This window comes from Chamaea fasciata, unplaced genomic scaffold (assembly GCF_029207755.1).
Source record: "Chamaea fasciata isolate MVZ Bird 193981 ecotype frontalis unplaced genomic scaffold, bChaFas1.0.hap1 SCAF_1, whole genome shotgun sequence".
Taxonomy (NCBI): domain Eukaryota; kingdom Metazoa; phylum Chordata; class Aves; order Passeriformes; family Sylviidae; genus Chamaea; species Chamaea fasciata.
In genome coordinates, this window is record NW_027094086.1 from 49,325,712 (window position 1) to 49,353,621 (window position 27,910).

At 39.5% G+C, this 27,910-nt stretch overlaps 1 protein-coding gene across 1 annotated transcript in view; it reads left to right on the forward strand.

Annotated features, from left to right (window-relative positions):
• The first annotated feature begins 3,846 nt into the window (after positions 1-3,846).
• The window catches only part of SMCHD1 (structural maintenance of chromosomes flexible hinge domain containing 1), a 68,393-nt gene continuing 44,329 nt past the window's right edge, over positions 3,847-27,910 (forward strand). The window contains exons 1-12 of the mRNA XM_066184431.1: positions 3,847-4,048; positions 15,295-15,370; positions 15,817-15,978; positions 18,664-18,746; positions 18,869-18,999; positions 20,586-20,700; positions 20,853-20,972; positions 23,872-24,038; positions 26,251-26,344; positions 26,603-26,813; positions 27,680-27,797; positions 27,885-27,908. Coding sequence (XP_066040528.1) covers positions 3,869-4,048; positions 15,295-15,370; positions 15,817-15,978; positions 18,664-18,746; positions 18,869-18,999; positions 20,586-20,700; positions 20,853-20,972; positions 23,872-24,038; positions 26,251-26,344; positions 26,603-26,813; positions 27,680-27,797; positions 27,885-27,908 — 1,481 coding nt within the window. The 5' untranslated portion in view covers positions 3,847-3,868. The remainder of the gene's footprint in view (positions 4,049-15,294; positions 15,371-15,816; positions 15,979-18,663; positions 18,747-18,868; positions 19,000-20,585; positions 20,701-20,852; positions 20,973-23,871; positions 24,039-26,250; positions 26,345-26,602; positions 26,814-27,679; positions 27,798-27,884; positions 27,909-27,910) is intronic.

Here is a 27,910-nt window from a genome sequence, read left to right on the forward strand (position 1 = left end):
CACTTCAGTGGCTCCAGTAATGACGTTCTTTTATTTCACACCTCAGGGGTTCTCACTGAGGTAGTTTTGTCTAACAGGCCAGGTCAAAGGTCCATCCAGTTCTAAATCCAAGATGCCACCTCTTGTTACACATAAAACCTTTGTTACCTTAAGGAGGAACAGCGCTTTTTCTTGGATCATTTGGAATTGGTAGGACTGCACCTAGGAAGCATATGGAGGCAGTAGTATCCAGTATCACTCAATAGACTGTGCCACTGCAACAAGCTAATACAGAGACTGCGCACTTTCTTCCAGTGAAGACACAGCAATTTTCATTATGCGTATTAAAAATATTTACCATCTAAAAATGTCCAGCACTGGAACTTAGTTAATATTTGCCCTCAATAAAAAAATAAATCAGATATTTAACTTATTCCTTGAATGAAAAAAAATTAAATACACACAGGATATAACAATAGATACATCCGCGCACACACACACACAAAAACCACTTTCCCAAGCATCATCTGAAATATCAAATGGCAAGATGAAAAAAATATTGGTTACTCTACTGTTACTATTAATTTTGAAAAATAACACAATATCTGACTTTAAAATACAGTAGATCAATATAAATTCATTTTTTCCAGAAAATAAATTCTTTTCCAAGGATGAAAATTATTATTCAGTTGTTAAAGAACAAAATACTTAAGACTGCAAAATGAAAAGTTTGCAGCTGCAGGCACTCTTTAAACCAGTTTGGAGATAGGCTGAACGGTGAGGAACTTATTTTCATGCAAATTAAGTGCCTGCATTTCAAGTAGAACCATCCCTTCCTCCTTGCAATATTAATTTTAAAACTAGATTAAATAGTTCATCAAGTTTTTTTTTTTTCCCCAAGGGACTTAGCATTCTAAAATGGAAGTGCTGTCTCAAGGCTAGAAACACAAGCACACTGTAAAACAAAACTTTGTTTGATGAATTCATAAAGTAACAAGATTTGATACACTCTTCCATATTGCATGAAGTCATTATTTAGAGGGGCTCAGATTCACAGCCCATATAAAAACTACCAAGAGACCCTTCCTCACTTAACTGTAGTACAAATGCTCTTTATTCTTACAAAACTCCACACTGCTCAGTTCCACAATGTAATTTTCTTTCTTGTAGTCTAACTGGGCCCAGAGAATGGTGGAGTTATGTCCAGATGATGGCCAGTCACAAGTGGTTTTCTGCAGGGCTCGGGTTGGGGCTTGTCCTGTTTATTATCTTCAGTGACAACCCAGGTGATCAAGCAAAGCCTCAGTCACTTAGCACCAAGATGTGCAGAAGTGTTGATCTGCTGGAGGGGAAGAAGACTCTGCAGAGAGATCTGGACAGGCTGGGTTGATGGGCTGAGGTCAGTGGTCTGAGGCTCAACAAGGCCAAGTGCTGGATCCTGCCCCTGGGTCACAACAACCCCAGGAAGTGCTACTGGCTTGGGGAAGAGTAGCTGGAAAACTGCCCAGAGGAAAAGGACTTGAGTGTGCCGGTTGACAGCAGCTGAACATGAGTCAGGGTGTGCCCAAGTGGCCAAGAAGGCCAAAGGCATCGGGGCCTGGATCAGCAGTTGTGAGGCCAGACTACACTGCACTGGACTCTGGTGAGGCCACACCTCAAATCCTGTGTTTAGGTTGGGCCCTTGACCACAAGGACATTGAGGTGCTGAAGCGTTTCCAGAGAAGGGCAATGGAGCTGGCGAAGGACACGGCACACAAGTCTTATGAGGAACGGCTGACTGTGCTGGGGTTGTTTAGCCTGGAGAAAAGAAGGCTCAGGGGAGGCCTTATCTCTCTCTACAACCACCCAAAAGGAGGCTGTAGCCATGTGATGGTCAGTCTTTCTCCCAAGAAACAAGTGGCAGGACAAGAGGATATAGCCTCAAGCTGTGCCAGGAGAGGTTCAGGTTGGACATCAGGAAGACTTTCTTCACTGAGGCAGTGGTTAAGCATTGGAAAAAGTTGCCTAGGGAAGTGGTGGAATCCCAGTCCTTGGAAGTGTTCAAAAGGCATGTGACAAGATTTTTTTGTTACTCATTTGTCACCTCTACTATTTTACAAACCTCCCCTACATGCCATCACAATCCTTTCCTCAAATCCAGCAGCTACACTTTTGTGAAGGTTGGATGAGTGGACACTTTTTTGTAAAAGCAGATACACTTTTGTGAGGGTTGGATGAATGGACAGTGGGGTAGATTGAGAACTGGGTGACTGGCAGATTCCAGAAGGTTATGATCAGTGGCACAGGGTTTAATTGGAGGCCTGTCATTAGTGTTGTCCCTCAAAACTCAATACTGGGTCCAGTACCGTTTAACTTGTTCATCAGCGACTTGGATGGACAGAGGCCTCCTCAGCAAGTTAACTGATGACACAAAGCTGGGAGAAGTAGCTGATACTCCAGAGGGCTGTGCAGCCCTTCAGAAGGACGTCAACAGGGTGGCGAGACGGACACAGAACCTTCTGAAATTCAACCAAGGTATACACAGGTTCTGGCACGGGAAGAATAACCCCCTACACCAGCACAAACTGGCGTTGACCTGCTGGAAAGCAGCTTTGCAGAGAAGGACCTGGTGGTCCTGGTGGACAACAAGCTGTCCATGAGCCAGTAGTGTCCTTGTGGCCAAGAAGGCCAATGGGATCCTGAGGTAAATTAGGAAGAGAGCATCAGTAACAGGACAAGGAAGGTGATCCTGCCCCTCTACTCCCCTAACTGGGGCCACAATTGACATTCTACGTCCTCCTTCTGGGCTCCTCAGTAGAAGACATGGAGCTCCTGCAGTGGATATAGTGGAGGGCAAGAAAGATGATTAAGGGTCTGAAGCACCTCTCTTATGAGGACAGGATGAGAGACTTGGGCCTGTTCAGCCCCAAGAAGAGACGAGAGATAACTCCATCAATGTGTGCCCATATCTAAAGCGGGGTGCCAAGAGGAGGCTCTCCTCAGTTGTCCCAAGCAATAGGACACCAGGCAATGGGCAGGAACTGATACACAGCAAGTTCCACCTGAACACGAGGAAGAACTTTATTGTGCAGGTGATTGTGCACTGGAACAGATTCTCCAGAGAGGCTGTGGAGTTTCTCCCACTGGAGACACTCAAGACACTCATCTGGGCACAATTCTTTGCTCTGGGATGACCCTGTTTTAGGAGACATTTGACCAGGTGACCCACTGCGGTCCCTTCCAACCTAGCCAATTCTGTGATAATGTGAAACAACAGTGCCGGGATCTGGACTGGCCGCTTTGCTTGAAGACAGACGAAGCGGGACTTCACACCTCTGGTCCAGCCCTGGCCGCTGCCCGGGCTGTGGCGGGGACGCGCTCGCCGGTGACAGGAGCGCGCCCGCCGGTCCCGCTCCCGCCGCGGCGCCCGCGCCACCGGCCGCGGCGCCCGCAAGTGCCGGTGGTGCCGGTGGGGGGCGGCCGCGGGCCCAACACGGGCTCCCACGGCCCGGCCTGCCTGCGCCTCCTGTGGCGATGATCCCAATCTCGAACCCGCTCCTGCCCCACCCGGCGGCGGAAGTGGCGCCAGGCGGACGGCTGGAAATCGTTCCGAGGTCGCAGCGCCGCAGCGGCGCTTTCCCTTCCAGGCCCTTCCCACCCGCCTCGCAACGCCTCGCAACGCCCCGCACCACCGGCAGCGGAGCCGCCGCCATCCCCCTCCTTCCCTCCCTCCCACTCTCTTCTTCCGGGCCTCCACGACGCCTCCTTCCCCGGCTTCCGGGCTGGCTCTGCCTCCTCCTTCCCCGGCCGTGACGTATTTTGCCGGGCGGGGGCGCTGGCGGGCCCGGCAGCGGGAGCCGTCGCTGCCGCCATCGCTGCGGGACGGTTTCCGTCTCCTCAGCTCCTCAACATGGCAGCAGCGGCGGGAGGCGGCCGCGCGCCTCGCAGGCCGGCGCTGCTGACCCCTCGCGGCAACGGAGACCGCACCGTGTTCCTCTTCGACCGGCGCCGGGAGCAGGCGGACTCGGACGAGAAAGTGCTCAGCTACGGCCAGGACAACTACCGCGCTTTCCGCAGCGCCGTCTGCCAGGTACGCGGCGGGGCGGGCGGCGTCGGGCGCGGCGGTGGCGGTGTTCCATAAGTGGGGGTGCGTCCTTGCGGCGCTGGGGCTGGGGGGCGGCCGGGGGTGTCGCAGCCTGCTCGGGGGCCGCCGCGCCCGCCGCCCGCCCGCGAACTTTGTTGCCGGGATAGGTGGGCGGCCATGGAGAAGAGATCGCGGCCGCCCCGTCGGCGTCGCCTTTATCCCGCAGCCCGAGAGGCCGGTGCGGGGCGGCGGCGGGAGCAGCCCCTGGCGGCGGGCGGGAAGGCGGCGGGCGGCTCCCCAGCGCCCCCGCGCGGCGAGCGGCGGGCGCGGTGCCGCGCTCCGGAGGATGGTGGTGGTTGACGCGGTGGTTGGTGTGCGGTCGCAGCGGCGGCTCGGGGCCTCAGAGGGCTCATCCAACCTAAATGGTTCTGTGGCTCTGTTTCTGCTGTCCAGGGTGTTGGCGATAAGCGTCGTTTCCCGTCCGCAGCGGTGGCTGCCATTTAAATGCCGCGTCTGGTGGCGCCTTTGCCCCGTCGCGTGTCCTTTCGGTTCTGTTTCCCTGTCGCAACGTGAGACGAAACTTACTCCGTCTTCCCAGCTCGGGGAGGTGGAGATGGTTTTCCGCGTACGGGCTGTTTGCTGTCGCTACCAGCAGGCATCGCCCGTTTCTGTCATGGTTTCGTTTTCCGAGCGAGTGATAAATGCCATAAACCTGTAAGCTGACTCTATGTTTTACCATGTGAAATGCGCAGGAAAATCAGCTCTAAATTTCTGTACTAATTTAGTCTGATTTTAAAAAAAAATTAATTTCTTTATCCAGTATAATTTGCACTTAGTTTTCTGGCATATAAATTCTATATTTTACATATAGGTGGGATATAATAAATACCTGATTTACATTTGAATGAACCGAATTATTTCTGAATTTTATAAAATTTATCGATTATTTATGAACAATATAAATACTGCCGAGTATCACTTTTATGTGTAATACAACAATATCACGATGAAACATATAATTAATATAATTATATGTGATAATAAATAAGTATATATAAGATAAAGACAAAATATTTGTTGAGAGAAATAACTAAATTAGTAGTATGTTCTATGCCTGAACAGTGGCTAATGTAATGGCTTCCTACTGTGATGGAAGCTTTTAGTTGCCAATGTCAGCAGGGATGGCTGTCGCCTGTGTTTGCCTCCTCCTTGCAGAGTTCTATTTCTGTGTCAAAAATCACATAGGGCTGATCCAGTAGGGGCGCTGAATCTTAAGGTGGAGTCATCTCCCCTAAAAGTGTCCAAAAAAGGACTAGAGGTGGCACTCTGTGATATGGTTTAGAGAGTGTGATGTTATTCAGTCGAGGTTGGACTTGGAAGACTTTTCCAGCTTTTTTTGATTGTGTACTCATAAATAAAGGGGTTATGAAGTGTTAGCACATCCCTTGGTCCAGTCAGCGCCCCTGAAGTTCATCAGACTGGAAGAAACAAGTAAATGAATGGAATAAAGGAATGAGTACACTACAGGGTAGCATTCTGAGAAGCTAGACAGTGGGGTGGGTCCATGACCTTCCAGGGTTTGTATCTCCTATGAGTGTTACATGATTTTCTCCAAGAATTGTCTTAATGGATCCCTTTTACAACTGTACCAACCAGATGAGTTGCAAGAAGACTAACTATTTTAAGGAAAATATGTGCATGATGAACCCACCCCTCTTTTTTCTTAGATTTTGTAATTAATCGACAGGCTGAGTTTAACACGGATTTACAATTTGTTCTAGAGCAAAATGTCTTCTCTGGTTTCTTTTTTATAAACTGCACACTCCAGTGGCTTCATGTATCCTCATGGCATTCAGTCTTTCACAGAGCTTTTGGCATATTTGCGATTTTATTAAGAAATAAGCCATCATCACCAGCTGTGACAAATCTCAGGTACAGCTTTGGAGACTTTTTTACCTGTGAAATGTATTGATGTTTTGAAGTTGGTACCTTAGCGCTGTCAGGCAGACTTCTCACATGAGCAGTAGAGCATTTGAGAAGCCCGATGCTGCAAAGCAGACCTTGCTGTGTTTGAATGTAGTGCCTGTGAAAGTAAAATTTTCAAGTATAGGTTTTTTTAGTATGTTTAATATCACAAGCCTTATCAGCAGTCCTGGTGGCTTTTTTGGGTGTTAAGGATATTAGGGTCTGTGCTCTTACAAACTTATGTAGCAAGAACCTCAGCTAATCATTCCCTTGGAGAAAGACCTTTTTCAATAATGTGTTGACCATCTGTGAGAGCAGTCAGAGATGCCTGACTATGTCACTGCTAGTTTCAGTGTGATGACTCTTTGCACTTCGGAGCTTTCATCATCTGACATGTGGGACATCTGAAAGGATGCTGAGATGAGTGGATTGGCATGACCCATAAATGTTGGTACAGTGAAAACTGGACAGGCAGAGTGTTGGGATGTTTGCTATCTCCCACACCAATAATATACAAGTTCTGGGACTTCTGGAAGAACATTCTGGCATCTCAGTGCTCCAAGAGCTTAGTAAATTTTGTTTCGCTGAGTGTTGTACTCCAAAGTTCTCAATTTCTGGCATCTTGAAAGTTGCAACTAATTACTTTCAGGAGGAAGTGATGAATGGGCTCACCGGCTTGGGGCAGACTTTCCTAGCTTCGTGGTGCTGAAAACGTGGCAGGGAAGTGATGAATGCTCAGGAAGAACGATTCTTTTGTTAAGCAGATTTTGAGTTCGTTCAGACTAGGGTGAAGTGGAATGTTTTCGACAATTAAAGCTGTTAGGCACTGTCAGACTGCTTTATTGGGCAGATAGAGCGTCTGCAGTTGTGTTGTTTCCACGGGTCTCCTTGTTTGGTGGCTCAACCTCAGTGTAGGCTCAGCTTTCAATGGGCTTTCACTGGCAATTTGTCATGCAACTAAGTGATGTTACTGTAGCTGCAGAGGTGCTCCCACATGGTCATGGCTCACGTGGATGCCAGAAATATTAAGCTGTTGTAACTGTTCATGTGGTGAACATCTTCCTGTGGCACAAGAGAATTCTTTCTGATAGAACTGGATATGTAGGAGTCAAATCCTGCAAAAAAATGTGGAATTAAACCTGATTGCAGGATGTGATGATCCTTAGCTGAAAATACTTAAGCATTTTCATGCCTGAAGGCATGGTCTTAGGCTGCTGCTTCTGAGACTTAGGGCATTTTTGCATAATGCAGAGAGAAGGTATTTTCTTGTTTGTGTAGCAAAATAACTGTTTCAGCCACTTCAGAGGTTGATTTAGGAGCTGCTGCATGTTGTGTCTGTTGTCATATAAAATATTCCTCTACTACTGTTAAAATATTCGTAATTAATTTTTGAAATTTTGGGGTGTTTTTTGAAGCCTTTTTTTTTTTTTTTTTTTTTTTTTTTTCTGTCCTCTGAGCAGTTAATGCTTGTCTGTGTAGTTGAAAGTGGCTTTGAAGGAGGGAAGATTTAGGGAAAAATCTTGTAAGAGGGTGGAGCATAGTCTTCCTTCTTCGTCCTTGTAATGATCAATCCTAAAGCAGAAGCCTCTTACTTAAGAATATTGCTAACTTGAGTATTCCATTTGTGCACTGTGGAGTAGTCATATAATTTCAGTCTACAGAACCATGGAGTTTTAAGGTGAATAAGTGAGTTAAATACTGTGTTTTGCTTCTTCTTGGCAGTACTGTTTCTAGTGCACCTTATTGTTGTCTTGTGTTAGGTCTGTGTCCCACTGCTTGTCCTGATATACTTAGTGGCAATAAGCAGAACGGAGCTAAACTGTTGGCAGCTGATCTGAGATTGCTTGCTCACGTTATCCAGGTACACGGTGGAGCTGGAATGCTTCCGTTTGTTGCTGGCTGAAATCCTTTAGGCATTTAGAGAGGTCATGCTCCTTTTAAAGCAGAAAGGTGTCTGTGCTGAAAACTGCACAGAAGTTTTGCCATGTTTGAAGGGATTTTTGGGAGGCTTTGAGGTGATCTATCGCTCTGAAGACAGTTAATGGTACTAAGATTAGTCTTATTACTTACATAGGAGCCAAACTCATTGATAAATGCTTCCTTAGTTCTGCTGAAGCTTCTCCTCATGGTTATGATCTCCTTGTGTAAAAAAAAAAAAAGCATAGATCTGTAACCTGTATAAAAAATAATTATCTGTAATTAAAGCAAATAGACAAAAAAGAGGTATCACAATAAAAAATAGCTTTTAATCTTGTGTCACATCTTTTGTTGAGCTTCCATAGTATCCTAACCTGTCTACTTACTATTTTAATAGATTATTTTGCCAGTCTACCCTAATAAATTTCAGTGTCTCAATGAGCCAAGAGGGAGAGAAGGATGTTTATTTAAGATGGTGTATGGAAAATAAGCATAAGTATAGTATCAAATCAAGACAAGAAATAAGTGAAATATTTTGGTGAATATTTGCTTAGCAATGCCTAATAAATAAAGTATAATCAAATTATTTGCAATCAAAGAAAAAATATTAGGAACTTCTGCAAGATTGTAGCACCAAAGCATCATTCTGATAAATGCTCAATAGAGATACTTCCATTAATGATGAAATCAGTCCATCTTGCAATAATTGTATTTTTGTATTTTAAGCCCTATGTTTGTTTAACAATTTTAGCAATTCTGTAAAATAGGTATATTTTAAACGTGTTATGCATATGCAAAGCAACTTTCTCCTTGATTTTTAAAGACAGTGTTGGAAGTACTGTAAGATCTGCGTAAGATGCGGCAATGCTGTAAGTTTTTTCCAAAGCTATCACACTGTATTTCAGACTTCACTGAAAATCTTGTGTATAACATCTTTGTTACTGATGTTTTGGTGGGAAGAAGGATGCAGTTTACATACCTTGGTGCACTTAGGTACAGCATTATGGTGTATCAGTTGATTTGGAAAGCTGAGTGGCTTGTAGGTTCCTGGTCAAATTTGAGTGTTAGCAACACAGTCAGATGCAGAGTACCTGCAATCTTTAGGATTAGTTATCCAGGTGCAGTTGTTAGGTGTGACCAAGTATTTTTTGGTTTTGAAGAGTGGTTTCTGAATTCTTGTTCCTTTAAGAGGTGATGGATCCTTTAAGTATTTTGGTAGAAGCTGGCACTAAGTTAATGTTAAAATTTTGGCTGATAGCTGCACTGAGTATTTGTGATTGTGATTTTAGACATGGTGGTTTGTGAAGGTCTTGAAGTTATTGTCTAGACTCAGACCAAGTCTAGTAATGGCAGCATGCCCTTTGTAGAAATTGTGGGGTTCCAAGCTTCTTTCTGCCTGCTCAAAGTTGCAAATCTTGAAAAAATGTCTGAGTTAATGCATCGCTCTGGACAAATACACTTGTGACTTCTGTAGAAATCTTGTGTCATACAGTTTGCCTCTCTTCTTTTTCTCTCTGTTTTTCCATCAAAATTGTGATAAAACTTTAAGAAACCTAAAAAACCTATTCTGTTACTGGATCTTGTGATACACGGCAACATTCTAAGTGGTTCTGTTGAACTCTCAGTTCACTTAATATCTTTTATTGATTACTTTTTGTAAATATTTAGAAGTGTATCAACTGAACTTCTAAAAGTAGTGAAACTTTTAGTACAACAGAGAAAGAGGACCTTTGAGTTCTGCAAATGTTATTCTCTGTAATTTGTTCTTTAGATGGAGATGGTGGTGTCAGTCAAGGATGGTTGGAAAATATTGTAGAATGTTAGTGTTTATTGCTAGTTTTTGTCTGTAGCTAGTCTCTAAAAACCATTTGACCAGAATATACGGGCTCCTGTGTATTCCTGTATTTCTGTAATATATAAAATTTTGCTTTGAACTCCAAGAAATGCTTAGAAATAATTTCTAGCTTTTTTTTTTATTTCAGCTACTTTTCTAGAGAGTTCTGGATTCCTCTTTCTGTTGGTATCCAAAGATGTTGCATATAAGTTTGTGTTCTGACATTAGGGAAGCTCATTGAGATTATGATTAGAGATGACTGTTACCATACTTGCCCTGCTATGAGTGCTTAGTCCCAGGTCCTCACTAAGAGATCCTCAGCAAGCTGTCATCATGTCGAGAACTGTTCTCACAGTGGATTGGAGGAGTTTATTTGGTCAGCATTCTTACGAGTCACGTACAGTTGTTTTTATTTACTACTGGCAAGGTCTCCACTTTATATTTTTATATTTTAGTTTTTGTATTTGCTGCTTTTATTAATTACCTTAATATTATATAGTTGTATGAATAATTGAGAGAGATGATACAATCACAGGCTTTTCTTGGCTTGAAAATCTGTGATTTTAGAAGAAATACTTTCTCTTAAATGCGTACCATAATTTCATCCATTTGCTGATGTAAGAGACTTCTCTCAATTTGGACTGCTAATTTTTCATTAAATGGGATAGCTAGCTGATAAATGCACGTCTTTCAGATGGTTATCTGGTAAATAGCATGAGCTATTCAGTTAAATCACATACAAAATTACAGAAGGCTATAGGCTTCTCAGTGTTTGGTTATGGCTCTTACCTTCAGTTTTTCAGATTCCTGGACAAGTTTTTGCAAAGGAGCTGCTGGATCAATTTGAAATACTGAAAAAGCTGTATTCCTTTTTGCCATACTGGGTAGCTAAGTAAATAACTGTGAAGGACAGCATTGAAAATGCCATTGTCAGGCTTCCTTATGTTTAACTGATACAGTTCAGGTTCCGTTTTAGAGGTTTGCATTGGCAATAAAGTTCTAATAGTCAGAAAAAGTACTTCTTGGCTGTGGAAGGTGACTCCATGGATGTTATGTCTTTGTTATCCTTTGGCTGCATCACCAAGCTCTGAGGCCATTTATTCTCATCATTTTCATGCACTGTCTGCTTGGATTGGTTATGGTAGGAGGATACAGAATTTTAAGAGTACAGAAGTTGCATATTGTAGGGTACTACTGCTTTTGTTGGAAAGGTTTGGATTCCAAGGGGTTAATTTTTTTTCTAAAGATACTATAGTTTTGGCTTTGCTGTTCTACGCTTGTCATGTTGGAGAGTGTTCCATTCCATCAGTTTTAAAAGTCACCACCAGAAGTTCTTATTTTATGGTAATAGACTGACAGACTAGAGGAAGCAAGCCAATGACTGTCCTTAGAGCTTGTTATTTCTCCTTCACTTACCACCTCGAGCCTGTTAATGTGACTGCAAGCTGTGGTGGTACACGCACACAAGTTAAATATTTGCTTGTTGAGCACCTTTTCCAAGGTAGATAGTAAATTCAGAGGCAAAATCTATGTTGACATGATGGTGAGTGTTTTAGTGGGTTCAGGAGCCAGGTAAGCCTTGCTCTGTGTGTGCAGATCAAGTAGCAGTAAAACAACTGATTTTGTGCTGGTATGTGAAAGAGAAAAGAAACAGAGGTGTGTTTGACGGAGTGTAGACTGCTGAGGACTTATTTGTGGTTTGAGGGGTTGTGTTTTGTTTTGAGGTTAGTGGGTTTTTTTAGTTTATAAAGAAAACCTGTGACTGAAGCTGGTACATAAACTGAACCTTGCTTCTTGATTCAGATTTAAAGGTTAAAGATATCACAGTTCATTCACACTTTCATGTATCATACCTGTAAAGTGCTCCACTGAAAACTTCTTGGGCACGTGACATTGTCTTAAACTCCTTTAGCATTTTATTAATTTCATATTATTAACATTTACCAGCAAATTGAGGGCTATTGACTTTATTTATCATGAAGCATTGGTGGGAAGCATAGGTGGTGCTCCTAGACTGATCCTCCTCTTTATAAAGATGGCATTTCTCTTTTTAGTACAGAAAGATTTCTTGCTTCTGCACCATTCCATGGGTTTAAGGGCTGATACCTTGCTACGTGCAAAACAGGCTCTACTCAGAGTTTTTGTTTTTCTTAATTTAACTTAAGGCCCGTTAACACAAACTTCTGATGATTGATTGGGGGGGAAAGTAATCACTTAGATAAATGTCTTTTCTTCCCCTTTTCTAAGCTCATCTTCTGTCATACACCGTTCTTTCTCCACTCCTAGTCTAATTTATCCTTGTTCTCCCAATGCATAGGACATGGCCAATCCCAATTCCTTTGGTTAGGCAACAGGTGGTGTGAGAGATGAGGGCATGTACAGGGCTTTATTCTGCTGCTCTTACTGGGTTTTTTTCCTGCTATGATGAATTTGCCATGGGTCACAGTTCCATGGAGTATGAGGACAGAGAGAGGAAATTCTGTGCCCTGACATGGGTCCTCCATGGGCCTCAGCAACTTTGGGACCATCCCTGCTCTGGTGTGGAGAACATCCTTTCGATGTGTCTGTCCCGGGCAATGTCTCCTGATGGATCTCCTCTGTTCTGACAAATGCTTCTTATTTGTCTCTTCTGTTTCTTCCCTGATAAATTTGAGCAGAGAAGCACCATGTGCCCTTCTGGTGGAAATCTATGTGAGGAGTGAGTTGATTCCATGGATTTGAGAGCTATCTGGAGCTGGCTGTGGCTGTCTCAGGGCAATTGATTGCCTCCTCTCGCGGTGGTTGCCCCTACAGCTCTCTGACATCAGGGCCCCGCAGTGTACACTCCGCACGCTTCCAAGTGTGGTCTAGCAACTAATTTGGTTTTCAGTCAACAATTATGGTTATTTTCCCAGAATACTAAAAGTTTGGTTTGTTGACATAATCTATACTTTTCAAGCTTTAGGTGTCATTTTTCTCTTCTCTGTGCACATAACTGTTCATCTTTTTACCATTTTAACTCTTGCATCTGCATGGGGCAATAATATGTAACCAACAGGGATCTTTGCCTTTTCACATGTCTGCCTTTTCTAGCTTGTGGATTTACTTTTGAAGCTTGTCTCTGTTTTTTCTCCCAACATCTCTTCTTTTGTATACAAAAAGATAAAAGCTTTCCACTTAGTTGTTTGAATACAATAACCTCCAAACATGCTTTCACTGTGAATGTGCAGAAGCATTTCTGAGCATAGTGATTGTATCCTTGAAGATTTTGATGACATGACAAGCTTCACCATATTTGTGTGTCTGTGTCTATCATAGAATAACTCATAGATTTATCCTATCAGTGTGCTTCTGGGTTGACTCATGAATCTTAGCAAATTGAGTTGTGTGCATCTTCAGTACCTATTTGGAAAAGGGCACCATGCTGGGCTGAAAAAGGCATGGCGGTGAAACCTGAACTTCTTACCAACAAAAGATATCATGATATCTCTTATGTGCACACATCTTACTGAGAAATGGAACATTTGACCAAACACTGTCTGTCAGAACTGAATGAAAGTCACAAACTCTACAAATAAATTGTCCAGTAGGTTCACTTTAATTCAGGAATGACCAGCAGCTTCTCATTTGGGAAATCACATCCGCAAACTGGCACAGCTCTGCAGCCCCATCACTGCTACCTGGCATAGTGGGAAGAGACAGGGACTAGGATAACCAAGAATGTAGGACAGAGGGAGGGAGGAAGTAAAACAAGTAAGTCTTACATAGAAGTGAAGCATTCAAGCTGAGTAACCCCCAAAGTTTACAAAGGATATGGCCTGTTAAACCATGGCATGGATAAGAAAAAACAGTTATCTGCAGTTCAGACTGCCAAACTTGATTCATATACCTACCTAGTAGCCTGTGAAGTGGAAAGGACCTGCTGCCAGTGGACACAGAAATGCTGGGCTCACCCAGGAAATTAAAGCATAACCTGCCAGGCAATGCTTGGAGTGGGTTTAGTTGAGGCTCACCCATGGGATGGGAGAGAGGACCAGAAGGATGAGGCTGCCCCTGCTCCCCTAGCAGGCTGTTTTGTACATGCACAAGCTGATCCTAACTTCTTGCTGCCCTAAAGTAAATACTGCACTCTTCATAAGGGTTTGAGAGCAGAAGAGCCTTTGGGAGATTGAGAAAACAGGGAAGCTATAATTATAGCTGGCTGGAAAGATGCTTATCTGTGCTTTCAGATGTAAAACTCTACAGTTACTGTGTATTAACCACTGACCTCAAATGGCACAGTAGGAGGTTAGCTTTCAAAAATCTGTATATTTTAATGCTTACTTTTTTTTTCCTCTGAGCAATTATATAGTTTTTCCTGCACAGATTTGCTACGTGGAATTTTGTGTAATGTGAGAGGTAAAATTGAAGTGATCTGAATGTAGAAAAGTTAAAAAGTGTTACTCCGGGTTCTTAAGTCTGAATATCAGTCTCTGTGTCATCTGCATTTGTTTCACTTGAACCAAGTGCTGTGAGAAATTCAGCAGTTTTTTCTAATTTTGCTGATGGGTAATAACTGCAACTTTAATGTGGTCACAGGGAGAAAGTAACTGAAATATGGAAAGTAGGCTCCTAATGAAACCATAAGCAGTGTTTAAAAATATTTTCATGTGTCTGAGTAATAGGGATGGAAAGAGAGATTTGGGAAATGATGAGGGCAAGCTGCTGCAGGGAATGCTAGAGCTTCCTTCAGGGAAGAATCTGGCTAAAAGTACATAAAGCACCTGTCTTGAGTTGTCACCGCAAGACTGAGTGGGTTTATGGAGTTTGATGAGACCGGAGTTGACTTTTGCTTGAGTTTCAAAGACCTGGAGAGGTGAGAGAAAATGCAGATATTTATTTTATTGTTTTGGGAAAGAGATTAGTGTTGGATGCCAGGGTGCAAAAATGCAAGCAAAAGCAGAGACATTTAAATGCATATAGAAAGCAGGATAAAAAGTCAGTAAACACATCCAAAAGAAGGCATCGAAGTGGCAAAGATTGTTTAGGTTCAGAAGAATAAACTTCAGTGTTTTAACAGTAAAGAATTTTTTCTGAAAGAAATCCTAATTATTTTTTTAGATATATGATATAATTGAAGAACAAAGACTTTAATATCCAACGTTAAGAAATATTAGGTTGGTTTGGTGTCTCAAAAGTGCAGTTAAATATGGGACACCATCTAGATCATAGCTATTGCTGTTGTAGTTTCACAGTCAGAAGAGGTAGAGCAGTTCAGTCTCATTCCTCTGCCCTCAGGGGATTATCTGTAAAACAGTTCTTCTCCTTAAAATTCCTGTTGCTCGCTAGGCCGTATTTTTATTTTATGCAGGTAAAAAAATCAACCTAGCATGGAGAGATTTGGCTAAATTGAGAAAACGAGTGATCCTACTTTCAACTGTGTTCTAAGAGATTATGTGATTACTCATCAGTAGCTTGTCACAAAGTAAATAGACAACACCTTTTTTTTGTTTCAATGTATCTGAATAGTTTTTGGACTACTCGGTTACCATAACTAAATAACCTTCAATTTTTGTAGGCATTTGGCATATCTTCTAATGAAACCTTTGTTATCACCACCACAAATAGGACGGAAATCACAGAAGATAACTTCAGTAAGTATCTTAGATGGCAAAATAACTACAGCTATTTCTTATATTGATCATAAAGTTCACGTGATAATTGTTCATGCTCTATGACTCGTAATAATTAACTGAGAGTACAAATCCTGTAGTAATTTGTCAAAAATTGTTAAAAAACTACTTCACAAACACATTTTTGATGAGTTAGTATGATGATGGTTGTATTAAGTATCTTCTGAAATAAATTCTGTAAATGATAGGAAAAAATGATATGTACATAGCTGTCACCTGACAAAACTTGCATTATTAAGCTTGGAAATGTGAAAAGATATTAATTTAAATCTTTTTGTTAAATGCTGAACAGGCAACACCTAGGGAAATACAGAGTTTACCTGTGGCTAAACCCGTACTTGTTTTGAGAGCAGATGTTGCTTGATGCAGTGCTGTTCCGTGTACTTTGTATTTCATTTTCACTGCAGGCAAGCTTGTTCACGATGGAGTTACTTTATATCTGCTGCAGTCGGTTGATCAAATGTTACTTTTGGCAACCAAGGAGCGAATTGAGTTTCTGCCCCACTATGATACACTTGTCAAAAGTGGCATGTACGAGTACTATGCCAGCGAGGGCCAAAATCCTTTGCGTAAGTACCTGCAAAAGTAATCTTGTGTAAATCATGTGAATATAATGTGGTTATAAGCAATTCAACTTATAATTATAGCTGCTAAAAAATAGTCTTAACTGTAAAAGACAAATTAATGTACTTCATACAAATTCTTCTTTTAAAAATTATTAAAATTAGCCATCTAAAAATCGAGATTCATAGAGGTACCTTCTCAAATTCTTGTTCAAGAAGTTTGAGTATTTTAGAAGTAAAAGAACTTTAGCTTGAATAATCCTGTGCGCGTCATTCAGACAGATCAGCATTTGTGTTGTCAGGTTTTTCTCTTCTGTACTAAACTGTAGCTCTTGTGTTTGAATTTCATGAACAGTTTTTGTGTGGGCTACTGTAGAATTTTGTGTGCCCACCCATCTAGGGTGCTACAGGGCTTAATTTATCAACACGAGCAAGTATTTCTTTAAAAAGATGCTACTTTAATTAGTTTTTATCTAAGTGGTGCATGAAATATGTAACCAGCATTTTGTTTTGTTGTATTGAATAAATTACTTTCTGTTTATGGCTTCTCTGAAAATTCTGTCTGTGGCTGTGATTACCTTCTAAGTACTATGTACTTCTTAGGTACAGCAGGTTCAAAATTGCACAGAAAAAATGCAAAAAAAAAAAAAAAATCAAGACTCAAGCATGATACCATTTCTGTTGTTTAAAACAATCAGAAATGTCTATAAATAGCAGCTGTATTTTTAAGGACCAGTTTTTCCCCTTTCCTCTTTGTGCACATCATTTGTTCCACGCCCCAGAAAAGGCACTGTTTTCATTTGGGATTGGTGGTACTGTGCTCAAAGTGCTGTGGCAGTTGAGTCAGTGGTACATCTATCCCTGTGCACAGGAATTGCTGTGTAAGGCCACACAGAGCATTCCGTGGAGATCTGTGCCTTATTCCTGCAGCAGCCGATAGTGGGCCTGTTGCTCTCCCAGCACAGAGGACCTGACTGGAAAGGCTAATCAGGGGCTGGTCTGTAATGACCACACCCTGGTGGAATTCGATTTAACAGGCAACGTGTAAAATACTCTAAGGGCTCTAAACCTTAGGAAAGGACCTTTCAGTTGTTTAAGGGCATGGTGGATCAGACACCATGGGAAACACCCGTGGGGATAAAGGAGTAGAAGAGTGCTTATAGTTATTTAAATAACTTTTTAGAGCACAAGAACTATTGATTTCTCTGTGGAAGAAATCGGGCGTGGAAGGCAGAAGAATAGCATCGCTGAGTAAAGACCTCCTGGTCAAACTAAAACACAAGTGGGAAGGGAATTGCATAGGTGGTGGAAGCAGAGGCATGAATACTGAGAATAATATAGGAATATTGTCTGGGAATGCACAAATGAGATCAGGAACGCCAAGGCACTGCTGGAATAAATTTGGAAAGGGATGTGAGGATGAATTATAAGGGTTTCTGCAGGTACATTAGAAAAGGATGACAAAGGAAGTTGCACCCTCAATAAATGAAATGTGAGGGTGAGGGGGTCTAGTGGCAGCTGACATGGAGAAGGCTGAAGTACTAAACAATTTTTTGCCTAAATTTTCACTGGCAGCAAATTGCAGTTTTGAGCCTGTGTAAGTGTAATGCAGCTGATGCTTCTTATATACAACATCTCTAAAGACAATGCCTAACCAATTTCGAGTGTTGATAAACGACCATTTTGTTTATTATGGAATAGTAAATATGAATCACATAACTGATGCTCAGCTGCTCTGTTTACAATGAAGTTGCAAAAAATTGCAGAACTGTTTTTATTTGTATTTCAGTAACAGCTTGAGGAAAAACGCCAAATGCTTCAGTGTTGCTGTGTTACACTAATACTCAAGGGTTTTCTTTTACATGTCTGAAGTGCATGGCCAGTGTAAATTGCACTGTAGCATTGTGAAGAACTTTGCAAGTTGTAGGAAATAAGGTTTTTAGAGAGGCTTCTTTTTAGTGAGACTGAATGGAAATGTCTGTTTACTGAGGCTGGTCAGTCAGATTGAATTAATCTGAACTTGATGTAGTTTTTTCAGATTAAATGCAATTTTCCCGTAAACTTAGGTAGTTTAATTAGGTAAGAGCCCCAGGCATTAATGGTTAGAAACAAAAAGTTTGTGCAAACAGTTTGCCTGACTATTTCTTCTGTGCATTGCCATGGATCTGACAGAACTCTGGTTGTATTTACCATTCACTGAAGTCCTTAACCATTTCTACAATTTCCTTTATGTTTTTATAAACAAGTAACGTTGTAGTTTTAGATGTTTCACAAAATTTCAATTCAGGTGTCTTCAGTTAATTAATTCTTTCCTCAATATTTTAAGAAGTCAAAGTCCATTTTTTGCATATTTTTGACTCTCATATGAATCATAAAAATTAATTCCTGATTGTGAAAGGGATAAATCTGTCTTTTGGTAAGGAGATGGTTAGTTCATCATTGTTCTTTTCAATAATTGTGTTCTTACCATTAAGAGACATGAGAGATTCAGTGATGAAACAAATCATAAAGTACATGTACAAGCTATTTTATTTTTTAAACAAGGTGTTCTGTGATTTTGATTGTTCTGACAGGGCTTAGGTCTTGTCTGTGTTCAGGTAATGTGTTATCCTAGTTGCTTGGAAGAAACTACTATAAGTGGGTGTCTGTTTTCTGAGCACTAATAGGGTTATTTTTCTTCAATTTCTTTAGCATTTGCCCTTGCTGAATTGATTGACAATTCTCTGTCAGCTACATCTCAAAATACTGGTATTCGGAGTATACAGATAAAATTGGTAAGATCGAAATACTTTATTTTTTTCAGACGTAGTTTGCGTTGGTTTTTGTTTTTTTTTTTTTTTTTTTTTGCTGTTGCTCCTTGTTGATTTGTGCTGTTTGTTTGTCTTTCCCCAAACAGTTATTTGATGATTCCCAAGGAAAACCAGCTGTTGCTGTGATTGATAATGGAAGTGGAATGACTTCTAAACAGCTTAACAACTGGGCTGTATATAGATTGTCAAAGTTTACACGACAAGGAGACTTCGAAAGGTTAGCTAATTCTACAACAATTAGCAAGCTCTGCGAAGGTCCACAAAATATGCTCTTAAGACATAGCTGTATACCAACACTTAGCTAAACCCTGTCATGGTATAACTACATAAATAGACCCATACTTTTTTATAAGTAGGAAATAGTGAAGCTTCCTAACATGAAACTTCTTTTCTGTTATTGTGGCAAACTGAATAGTTTCTTGTTCTTGGGACCTTTTCTAAGCTGTCTTTTGCTTGCCTGCAAGCAGGTAGGTGGCATGCTGTGTCCTGCAGAGGATTTTTGTACTGTGTTCATCTGCTATGTGAAAACCTTTCAGTAGTTCATTAAATGATGCATTCAATATCTGTTAAGCTACTGCAATAACAGATAAACAGATACATCGTTTTAGTTAATTTTTTCTTTTTTTTTACTTAAATCTTAATTCTGTATAATGTATTGTAAATTATACCTGAAGATGTCCATTTTTTGATGCAGGCTATACAAAATAAATGTTTTGCATTTAAAGCAGTAAGTGGAGGTTTTATGGTGGGTTTTGCTATTTATGTGAATAAACTTTACGGTTTTGAATCTGTTCTCAAGAGATGTTCCACCTGCTCAGCCAGGCTTAATATTGTTATTAATACTATTATTCATAATTATTATAATATTATTGTGATGTCTATAAAATTCCACAGGATTAGTTATGTAGAGTTTTTGAGCTTCAGTGACATGTTAAATGCCTTAAGCCTAGGATGTTAAATGTGAAGATGAGAATTACAGCCTCAGTCATAACTAATTTGTCGTATGAGCAGGTAGTGTAAAAAGTAATGGGGCTGTGGGATGTGATAATATAGCCGGGGGAAGTTTTTTTGCGTTGAAAGCATCTCCAAATAGAAAGTCAATGTCTTTAAAACATTTGGAGATTTGTGCATAAAATGTGATTCTGGGTCATTTCTAAAGAAATGCACTGCTTTTTGAAATTGTTGTAGGTGAGTTTAGTAACAGAAATGAGTAGTATCCCTGAAATGCTAGATTTAAACTGTGGATTACTACCACTTAATGTGGGAACATAGGTGTAAAATATAGCAGGATACCATCTACACCTTATTTTCATTTGAGACTGCTGTGATTTGAGAATATATGTTTGTCCTAAGCTAGATAAGACTGTTCAAGGTGACTTAAAAGACATGGAATTTCTCTCCTGATAGCATTTGTCATCTCTAAGTCTGCATTTAATAGTTGGTTGGCATTATTTCCCACTTTGACTTAAAAGTATTTTTATGAAAAGATGCTGTCAGAAAGATTAAGCTTGCTTTGTAAGCAATTTTCATTTGAATAAGATTTGGTTTATGAGAAGGGATAGAAACGTTTTATAAGATGACTTAGGAAAATACTTACTCTGTGATCATCCTTTTGAGAAGTGTACATCAGGAATTTCAGGCACATATTTTAATGTTGCAGTTTTAAAAGGTATAAAGTGAAGGATTTTTTAAACAAAATGTCAGGAGGAAGAATTTAATAGAAGCTTTAGATCAGAAGTGCCTTTGGGGTTTTTAATTACTTTTATCTTGTAAAAATTTATTAAAGACACTTTTTATTCTCAGTGATCATTCAGGATATGTACGCCCTTTGCCAGTACCTCGTAGTTTAAATAGTGATATTTCATATTTTGGAGTTGGAGGCAAGCAAGCAGTGTTCTTCGTGGGACAGTCTGCCAGAGTAAGTCAATCTCAGACTTTAGTCTTATTTTAGAACATTTCCACACAATCAGATTGTTACTTCCTAACTTCTAATCACAGCAATCAAGTATTTTATGATGTTAATTTTAAGTCTTATAATGATAATAAATGCTGTTTCTTTAATAAAATCAGATGATAAGCAAACCTGCAGCATCTCAGGATGTTCATGAACTTGTCCTTTCTAAAGAGGATTTTGAAAAGAAGGAGAAAAACAAAGAAGCAATATATACTGGATTCATTCAAAACAGAAAGGTAAATAGCCTTAAGATTCTTGCATTTCTAATTGAAAGCCTTTCTTAGGTTAATGTGATTTAACTGTGTAATATTCTTGTAACACTTATCTGGGGATATCTTCACCTTATTGAATCATTTGCACTCTGGAGTGTAAAAGGAAGTAACCAAGAACTTAGAGATGCTGTATCATAATGCCTTATTTTTATGTAATGCTTTTTCCTCTTTTCAGTTAATGTTAAATGATAGAAATGCTTTACAGCTTTGCCCATCAGGTTAAGAAAAATATTTAAAAATACTTTCCTAAGCACAGCAAATTTTTTGTTGTGTATGAAACAAAAAAGAGGTTTCTCTGAAGCAGTAAGATAAGAATCAGGGAACCAAATTGTACTTGTTTAGAATACATAAGACTAAAGAGCATATGGGAGAAAAGTCCAGCCAGAGCAACAAAACCAATTAGTTTTACAAATATTCATAAATTTTGTAAAATGAATGAACTTTTTAGATGAAAACTAAGCTCAGCAGTCCTGATGCTTTTCATGAAGAAAGAGAGCCTAAATAAAAAAAAACCTGTAAGATAGGGAGGAAGACTGAAAAGAACTGTTCTTTGGGCATTTTTGGGCAAGGAGGGAAAGGCAAAGATGTAGCTGAGGCTGCAGATGGGAGGAAAAATGGGTGGTGTGTATGACAAGGTAGTCAAACCTTGAGCACAAATCTAGTGGGTTATATTTGTGTTCTTGGTGTTTTGTATGGATGGCACAGGAACAGGAGGATTTTTATCATGCCTATCTTGGGTCAGTGAGTTGCAACAAAAAATGAATTGCCAGAGTTTTGTTTCTATTCACTGTACAATGTAGTTAAGAAGGCAGACTCACAAAAGTAGAAACTGGAAATAAAAGCAGACAAAACCTGCTTTGTTGTGAAGGGTGTGAATGCTTTCTCTCCCTGTTTGATATTAAAGAGAAAGGGTGGATGATACAAAGTAGCAGGCATGAATTGGAGGAAAGAAGCTGAACGAGATGCATAGATACTACTAAAGAGTTCAAGAAGGTGGTGCAATCAACTGTTTGGAAAGTTGTGGTAATAATATAAAATCGAAGTTAAACTGACACTTTAAATTTAAAAATGCAAGTAAAGTTCTATTAGTCTTAAAAGACAATTTGTAACTATCCAAGAGGGAAGATATGATGTGAAAAACTCAAGTATTAGAAGTGAAGTGTGAAGATAACAGAGAAATAACTCAGGTGTAGGATTTTTTTTGCAAATCATTGAAATACCTAGGCCAGTTCATTATATTGGTATGAAATAAAATGTGTGAATTCATCTCATTAATGACTTGAAAAATGGTCTGCCCTACACATACATCAGCAAGAGGATACTATGGCAGAAGTAGAAGTTGCAAATGGATTAGTAGTGTGAGAAGAATAATTGAGCCTTTCAGCCATTCAGTTGGTGAAGGAAGTTATTTTTGCAAAGAAATCAAGATGTAATTAAAATGAAACCAAAGGGACTCTAGAACAAGACTGTAACACTGAAGAGAAGTGGCATTAATGTTACCCCTGCTGGTCATCTTTCCTTAATGGATAATAGGCACCTGTGTCCACTGCAGTCACTTCTCTGGACCATTTAATATTTCAAAGGTGTAAGTAGTAATTTTCTAGTTGAGATAGATGGTAGGAATGTAGGGGAAGGTGCCGTGGTAGTTTGTCATCTGTAGTGGGAAGGCAGCCAGAGAATTTGGGAGGGGTATTTTGGAGTTTCTTTCACTCTGTAAATTTGTTCCACACTGTACAGAGTGGCATTTGTTCAGTGTGAGTGTGCAGCTTCTAGGTTTGTCAGATCACATGGAGATGAGGACCAAGCAGCTCTGGCTTTTCTTTATTATAGCCAATCCCATCACTAGCACAGAATAGTCCCTTGTTGGCATTAAATTAGCAAGACTGTTATATTTAAAAGAGTCTAAGCTATGTGCAAGAAAAAGAGATGTAGTCATCTTTGATGAAAGGTCTCAAAATTGGTTAAATTCTCCTCTTTGTTAAGGAGAGGTCTTTGAATCCCTGGGGAAAGTAAGGCTTGTTAGAACACCCTTGATTAACTATTCCACCTAACTGTGGTTGGGTGAGACATGTCTCCTCTCATGCCTTAGTGATGTGGTGTTTGTCTGCTTTCCTGGAAAATAAGGCATGTTAGCTGCATTTACTACAACGTATCTTCTCAGTTGTAGCAATTGTTTGCATTCACTATAAATATCTTAATCTTTGTTTTAAAAGTAGCTTTTTTTCTGGATGTATCAAATGTAATGGAATACTCACTGGTCCAGTGTGAAGCATGACATCAACCACTGTGTCTCTGCAGTTTAGAAACCTGTCAAAAGAGCAAAGGGTATCCATTTAGGAAAAGAAATCAATAGTTTCTGGAATCAGGAATTTCTCTTTTTGTTAGACTACTCAACATTTCATCTTGAATTGAGGATTCACCTTTTTTTCTTTTACAGCAAAAGTGTTTCTTCCATTTGAGTTTCTTTTATAGAAAGCAGCCTATCCCTTTAAAAGCCAATAATTTTTTTGGCTTTCTTTTCTTAAAGAGGACATAATGTCTTGCACACTTAATGTTTCCACTTGGTGGATGAGAACATGGATATCACACAGTACTACATTAAGCATGATTAAATGCATTTCTAGACTGCACGCTTCAGGTGCTGTGATGAAAGTGAGTTGAAAATTACTGGATCAGTGATGTCACATTCTCAACTTGTTGACTTTAATTTGGAAACTTTTATTTTAAGCTTTAATCCTTTGTGATTCTTAGCATCATGTGTTCTTTATTGCTTTTCTGTTACATTTTTTAATTCCTTTCAAGTTGATGGGAGTTCAAAAATTCAGTTTACATCCCTGCCCTTATTATTTTACTCTTTTTGTAGCCATCTGATTCTAGTCACATCACAAGTGATGATGAAAGATTTCTTCATAATCTAATATTAGAAGAAAGGGATAAAGAGAGTTTCACAGCAGTTGTCATCACAGGTGTACAACCAGATCACATGCAGTACTTGAAAAACTACTTTCATCTTTGGACAAGGCAGCTGGCGTAAGTTGGTGATTTAAAAGATTTGATTTAAAAGTGACTTACTAACAAAGTCAGATAATTATGAACTACTTTTGTTTTGTACTTTGACATTAGCCTTATTCCTGTTAAGGCGGCTGATACTACAGTTAGCCTCCCTATCTAACCAATTTTACAGAAATTAACACAACTGAGTGGGGGTCGCCCAACCAAAGATGTGACTTGATGATTGATACATAATTATCCACTGTAATTTTTAGTAGCCTGTTCAACTCAATGGTGTATTTCTAACATAATAAGGTGTTAATCTAATTACTAATAGCTTCATCAGTTGCTCACATCAGTTTGCTCACAGCTGTGCTCCTAACCTTTGTATCTAGCTTTGTATTTACAGTTTTAGGGGATCTTTCGGTTGGTTGGCTTTTTAAAACAACAATAAAAGAAAGTTCTGCTGCTTCATCCCAGTTTAAGAGGGAGAAGGATATATGACAGTCTGCTCTGTACTGTAATAATGTCATCAGTAGGCCCACAGAGCCTGGAGATACCTGTGGTAGCTGTGAATAGTTTGGGCTTACCTGTTAAGATGATGGATCCATCTGTGAATGTAAACTGAAATACAAAATTGAAGACCAGTTTTGAAATCTGGCAAACTATAGAACTTTGTTTTCAAACTATGGTTTTATTTTTGTGAAACCTATAATCTGATAATAATAGATATACTTTAAAAGAGGATTAATATAAGAATTAAATAATATCTTACTATGTGAAATGTCATTCAGTGATACACGTAAAAACTTGTTGCTGAAACCATTTTTAACCTCATGAAAATATAGGCTACATCTACATGCAGAGAATAACTTAGGTCCCTCCTTAGCTTCCAGGTGCTCATCAAGTGAACACTCAAGTGTGTGCTAATTCTTTTCAGCCATCTCCTGAAGTGAAAGAGCTGCCTCTGTTTGAGATGGAACTCAGGTGCAACTATTCACAAATATGCCCTGTAGCTGTTACAGGAAAATCAGTTATTTAGCCTTTCAGTGCTACACAGTCCTATGTCACTGTTTCAGCTGTAATGACCTTTTTCCCCTCAAACACCTCCCCATTCCCTTCTGCCGCATTCCCTTTTGCCACACGTGCATGATACCACAAAAATTCTGCTTTAATGCAATACAGCGCAGCCCTCATCATTTGGATGCTTTGAAGTCAGGATGAATCCCTAAAATAACAGTGTCTTTAGGCCAGGAGACTGCCTTTTTAAGTCTGGAAGAAATGCTGGCAAAATACTAAGCAGTTTGGACATGCCATAAAGTCCTGAGTAATGAGACCATGAGGAGCTTTTTTTCTGGGAGCCAACATTTCTCTTTGGGGAACATTAAGGGCACTAGATGTCAGAAGCAAAGCAGTTATAAACTTGTAGGTGAATTTGACTTCTGTCATGCATTTAGTCCCCTTGACTAGTACAATCTCATTTTTCTCCAAACCATCCTGCACAGGTTTAAGGATTCAGTCTTTCAAGTTGGAAGAGCTAGCTAGCTTCCTGAAAAGTTGAACTAAATGGAGTTAAGTTCCTCAGTTTTCTCAAATTGCGTGTCTCTGTGAAACTATTTAATCTATCTGACCATTTGGATTTTTTGAAGTTTCTTGAATGAGGAAAAATGCCAATTGGAAAACAATGTTTACAGCAGAAACATTATTTCTATAATGCAGATCACATCCATGACTCCTACCTATATTCACATTTTTGTAAATAATGTAAAGATAGGGATTGTTTATTATATGTTTCTCTTACTATTAGATGATTGATATAAACCTGGTATCAGAGACAAAGTGTGGAAAGATTTCTGGCTCTAGTTCTTTCTGATTTCCAGAGTGGAGAACAATTTACAGTAGTTTTTTAAGTTTACCCTTTGATGCAAAGGATCTGTAGCCATGTAACAATTGTATTTTTTTTTTCATTTATGCATTTTTTTGAATTTGTTTCCAATTACTTTTCCCAAAAATTGGTCCTAATGTGATTGCATGACAGAGGTGAGAGGAATAAAAAGGAGTCACTTTTCATTCATCCCTTTAGTAAATCTTTTGTACCACATATATGTTGTTAAGGAGTTGATTTATAACAGTGCAACAAACCACGTATATTTTAATAAAAATACAATCTTATTTAGAATTTTTTAAAATTATAATGTGCAATTTTTAAATTTTACTTACTGGTTTGGTTTTTTTCTGAAATGTATTTCAGACATATCTATCACTATTACATCCATGGACCGAAAGGAAATGAAGCCAATGCTGTCACAAAAGAAATAAGCCCATTCAACAACATTGACATTCAGGTAAGAGATTTTATATGTGTTAGTCAACGGTCCTCTTTGATGGCACCTTATTTCATATTGTGCCTGTTTCTCTGTAGTCATGCATTTTAAAATACAGCATTCAAGATGTGTATGTAGTTTAATCTTTGGAAGTACTTCTATTTGGCATTGCAGTGTAGGAACTAATTCCTTTGCTAACAGTCATTTGTCAAATTGCTTATTACTATATATATAAGTCTCTTGCTCTAGGGATAATCAACTTGTTTTCCTTTTTTCCAGATTTCAATGTTTGAAAAGGGAAAAGTACCAAAGATTGTCAATCTGAGGGAGATCAAAGACGACATGCAGACTTTGTATATAAATACTGCAGCAGATAGCTTTGAGTTTAAGGCACATGTTGAAGAAGAAGGCATAGTCGAAGGCATTATCCGATACCATCCCTTCCTTTATGATAAAGAAACATACCCTGATGATCCGTGTTTTCCATCAAGTAAGTGAAATGTCTTGCTGCTTGTCAGTCCTATCATAGACTGTCCTACTACTCTAAATGTTTTAATGAAATAAAAACCAGAACAATTTTAAGTTGAAATGCAAATTGTTACCTGATTTAGGTTGTGTCAAAGGAGAAAAGTTTGGCATTCTTTTGGGCGAACAGATCCTGCGAATAAATTGGCTGTTGTAGTAACTCATTCTTGTAAACCTGATCTTCGGCATAGCACCATCTGATTTCAAATTGTAAACCCTTACGGAATGTCGTCCAGTTGAAACTTTGCTCTTTCCTGACGGCATCTTTGCTCCAACAAAGTAATAAAATATGAGCAGTTAGATTCAAGAGATTCTAGTATTGAAATACTGCAAAGGACAACATGTAGTCTTAAAGTCTTTCATTTAAAATTCATTTCAATTAGTTGTGGTGAGTTTTCAGATGCTAGGCGTTTTAAAATACTTTGTGCTGGTTTTTTTTGTGGGTTTGCTTGGTGTTTGTTTGTTTTGGGGGCGTTTTGTTTGGGTTTTTTTGATGAAACCAATCTTGAGTAATTGGGACAGGATTTTATGATACTAGAAGAATATGAGTTGAAACTAAGGAAAAGTAACACTCAAAATTGAAATCTTCAAATTGGTAATATTTAACTTCCATTTAGAATTTTTCTGTACCTTTCTTAGTTTTTCTACTTGGTATTTCTAAAACAGGAAAAAACCACTAATATTGTAAATAATGAGCTTGATATAATGTGCATTACTTCTGTGCTGAACTTAATAACAATAGTACTTCTTCATTAAGATTGCTATCGGTTTTGATACTGTATTAGTTTTTGATGGAAATATATTCAAGGAGACTTTTTTTTTTTAATCAAGGATTAAATGATGATGATGATGATGACTGTTTCGTAGTAGAAAAAGGTGCCAGAGGAAAAAGGCCTATTTTTGAATGTTTTTGGAATGGAAGATTAATACCATACACAACTGTGGAAGAGTAAGTGGTAATCTGTTTGTACAGTCTCTTTCTGTAATGTAAATCTATCTTTATAAGAAAGGATTTTAATGACACTCTCCTTTTAAGTTTTGACTGGTGTGCTCCTCCAAGAG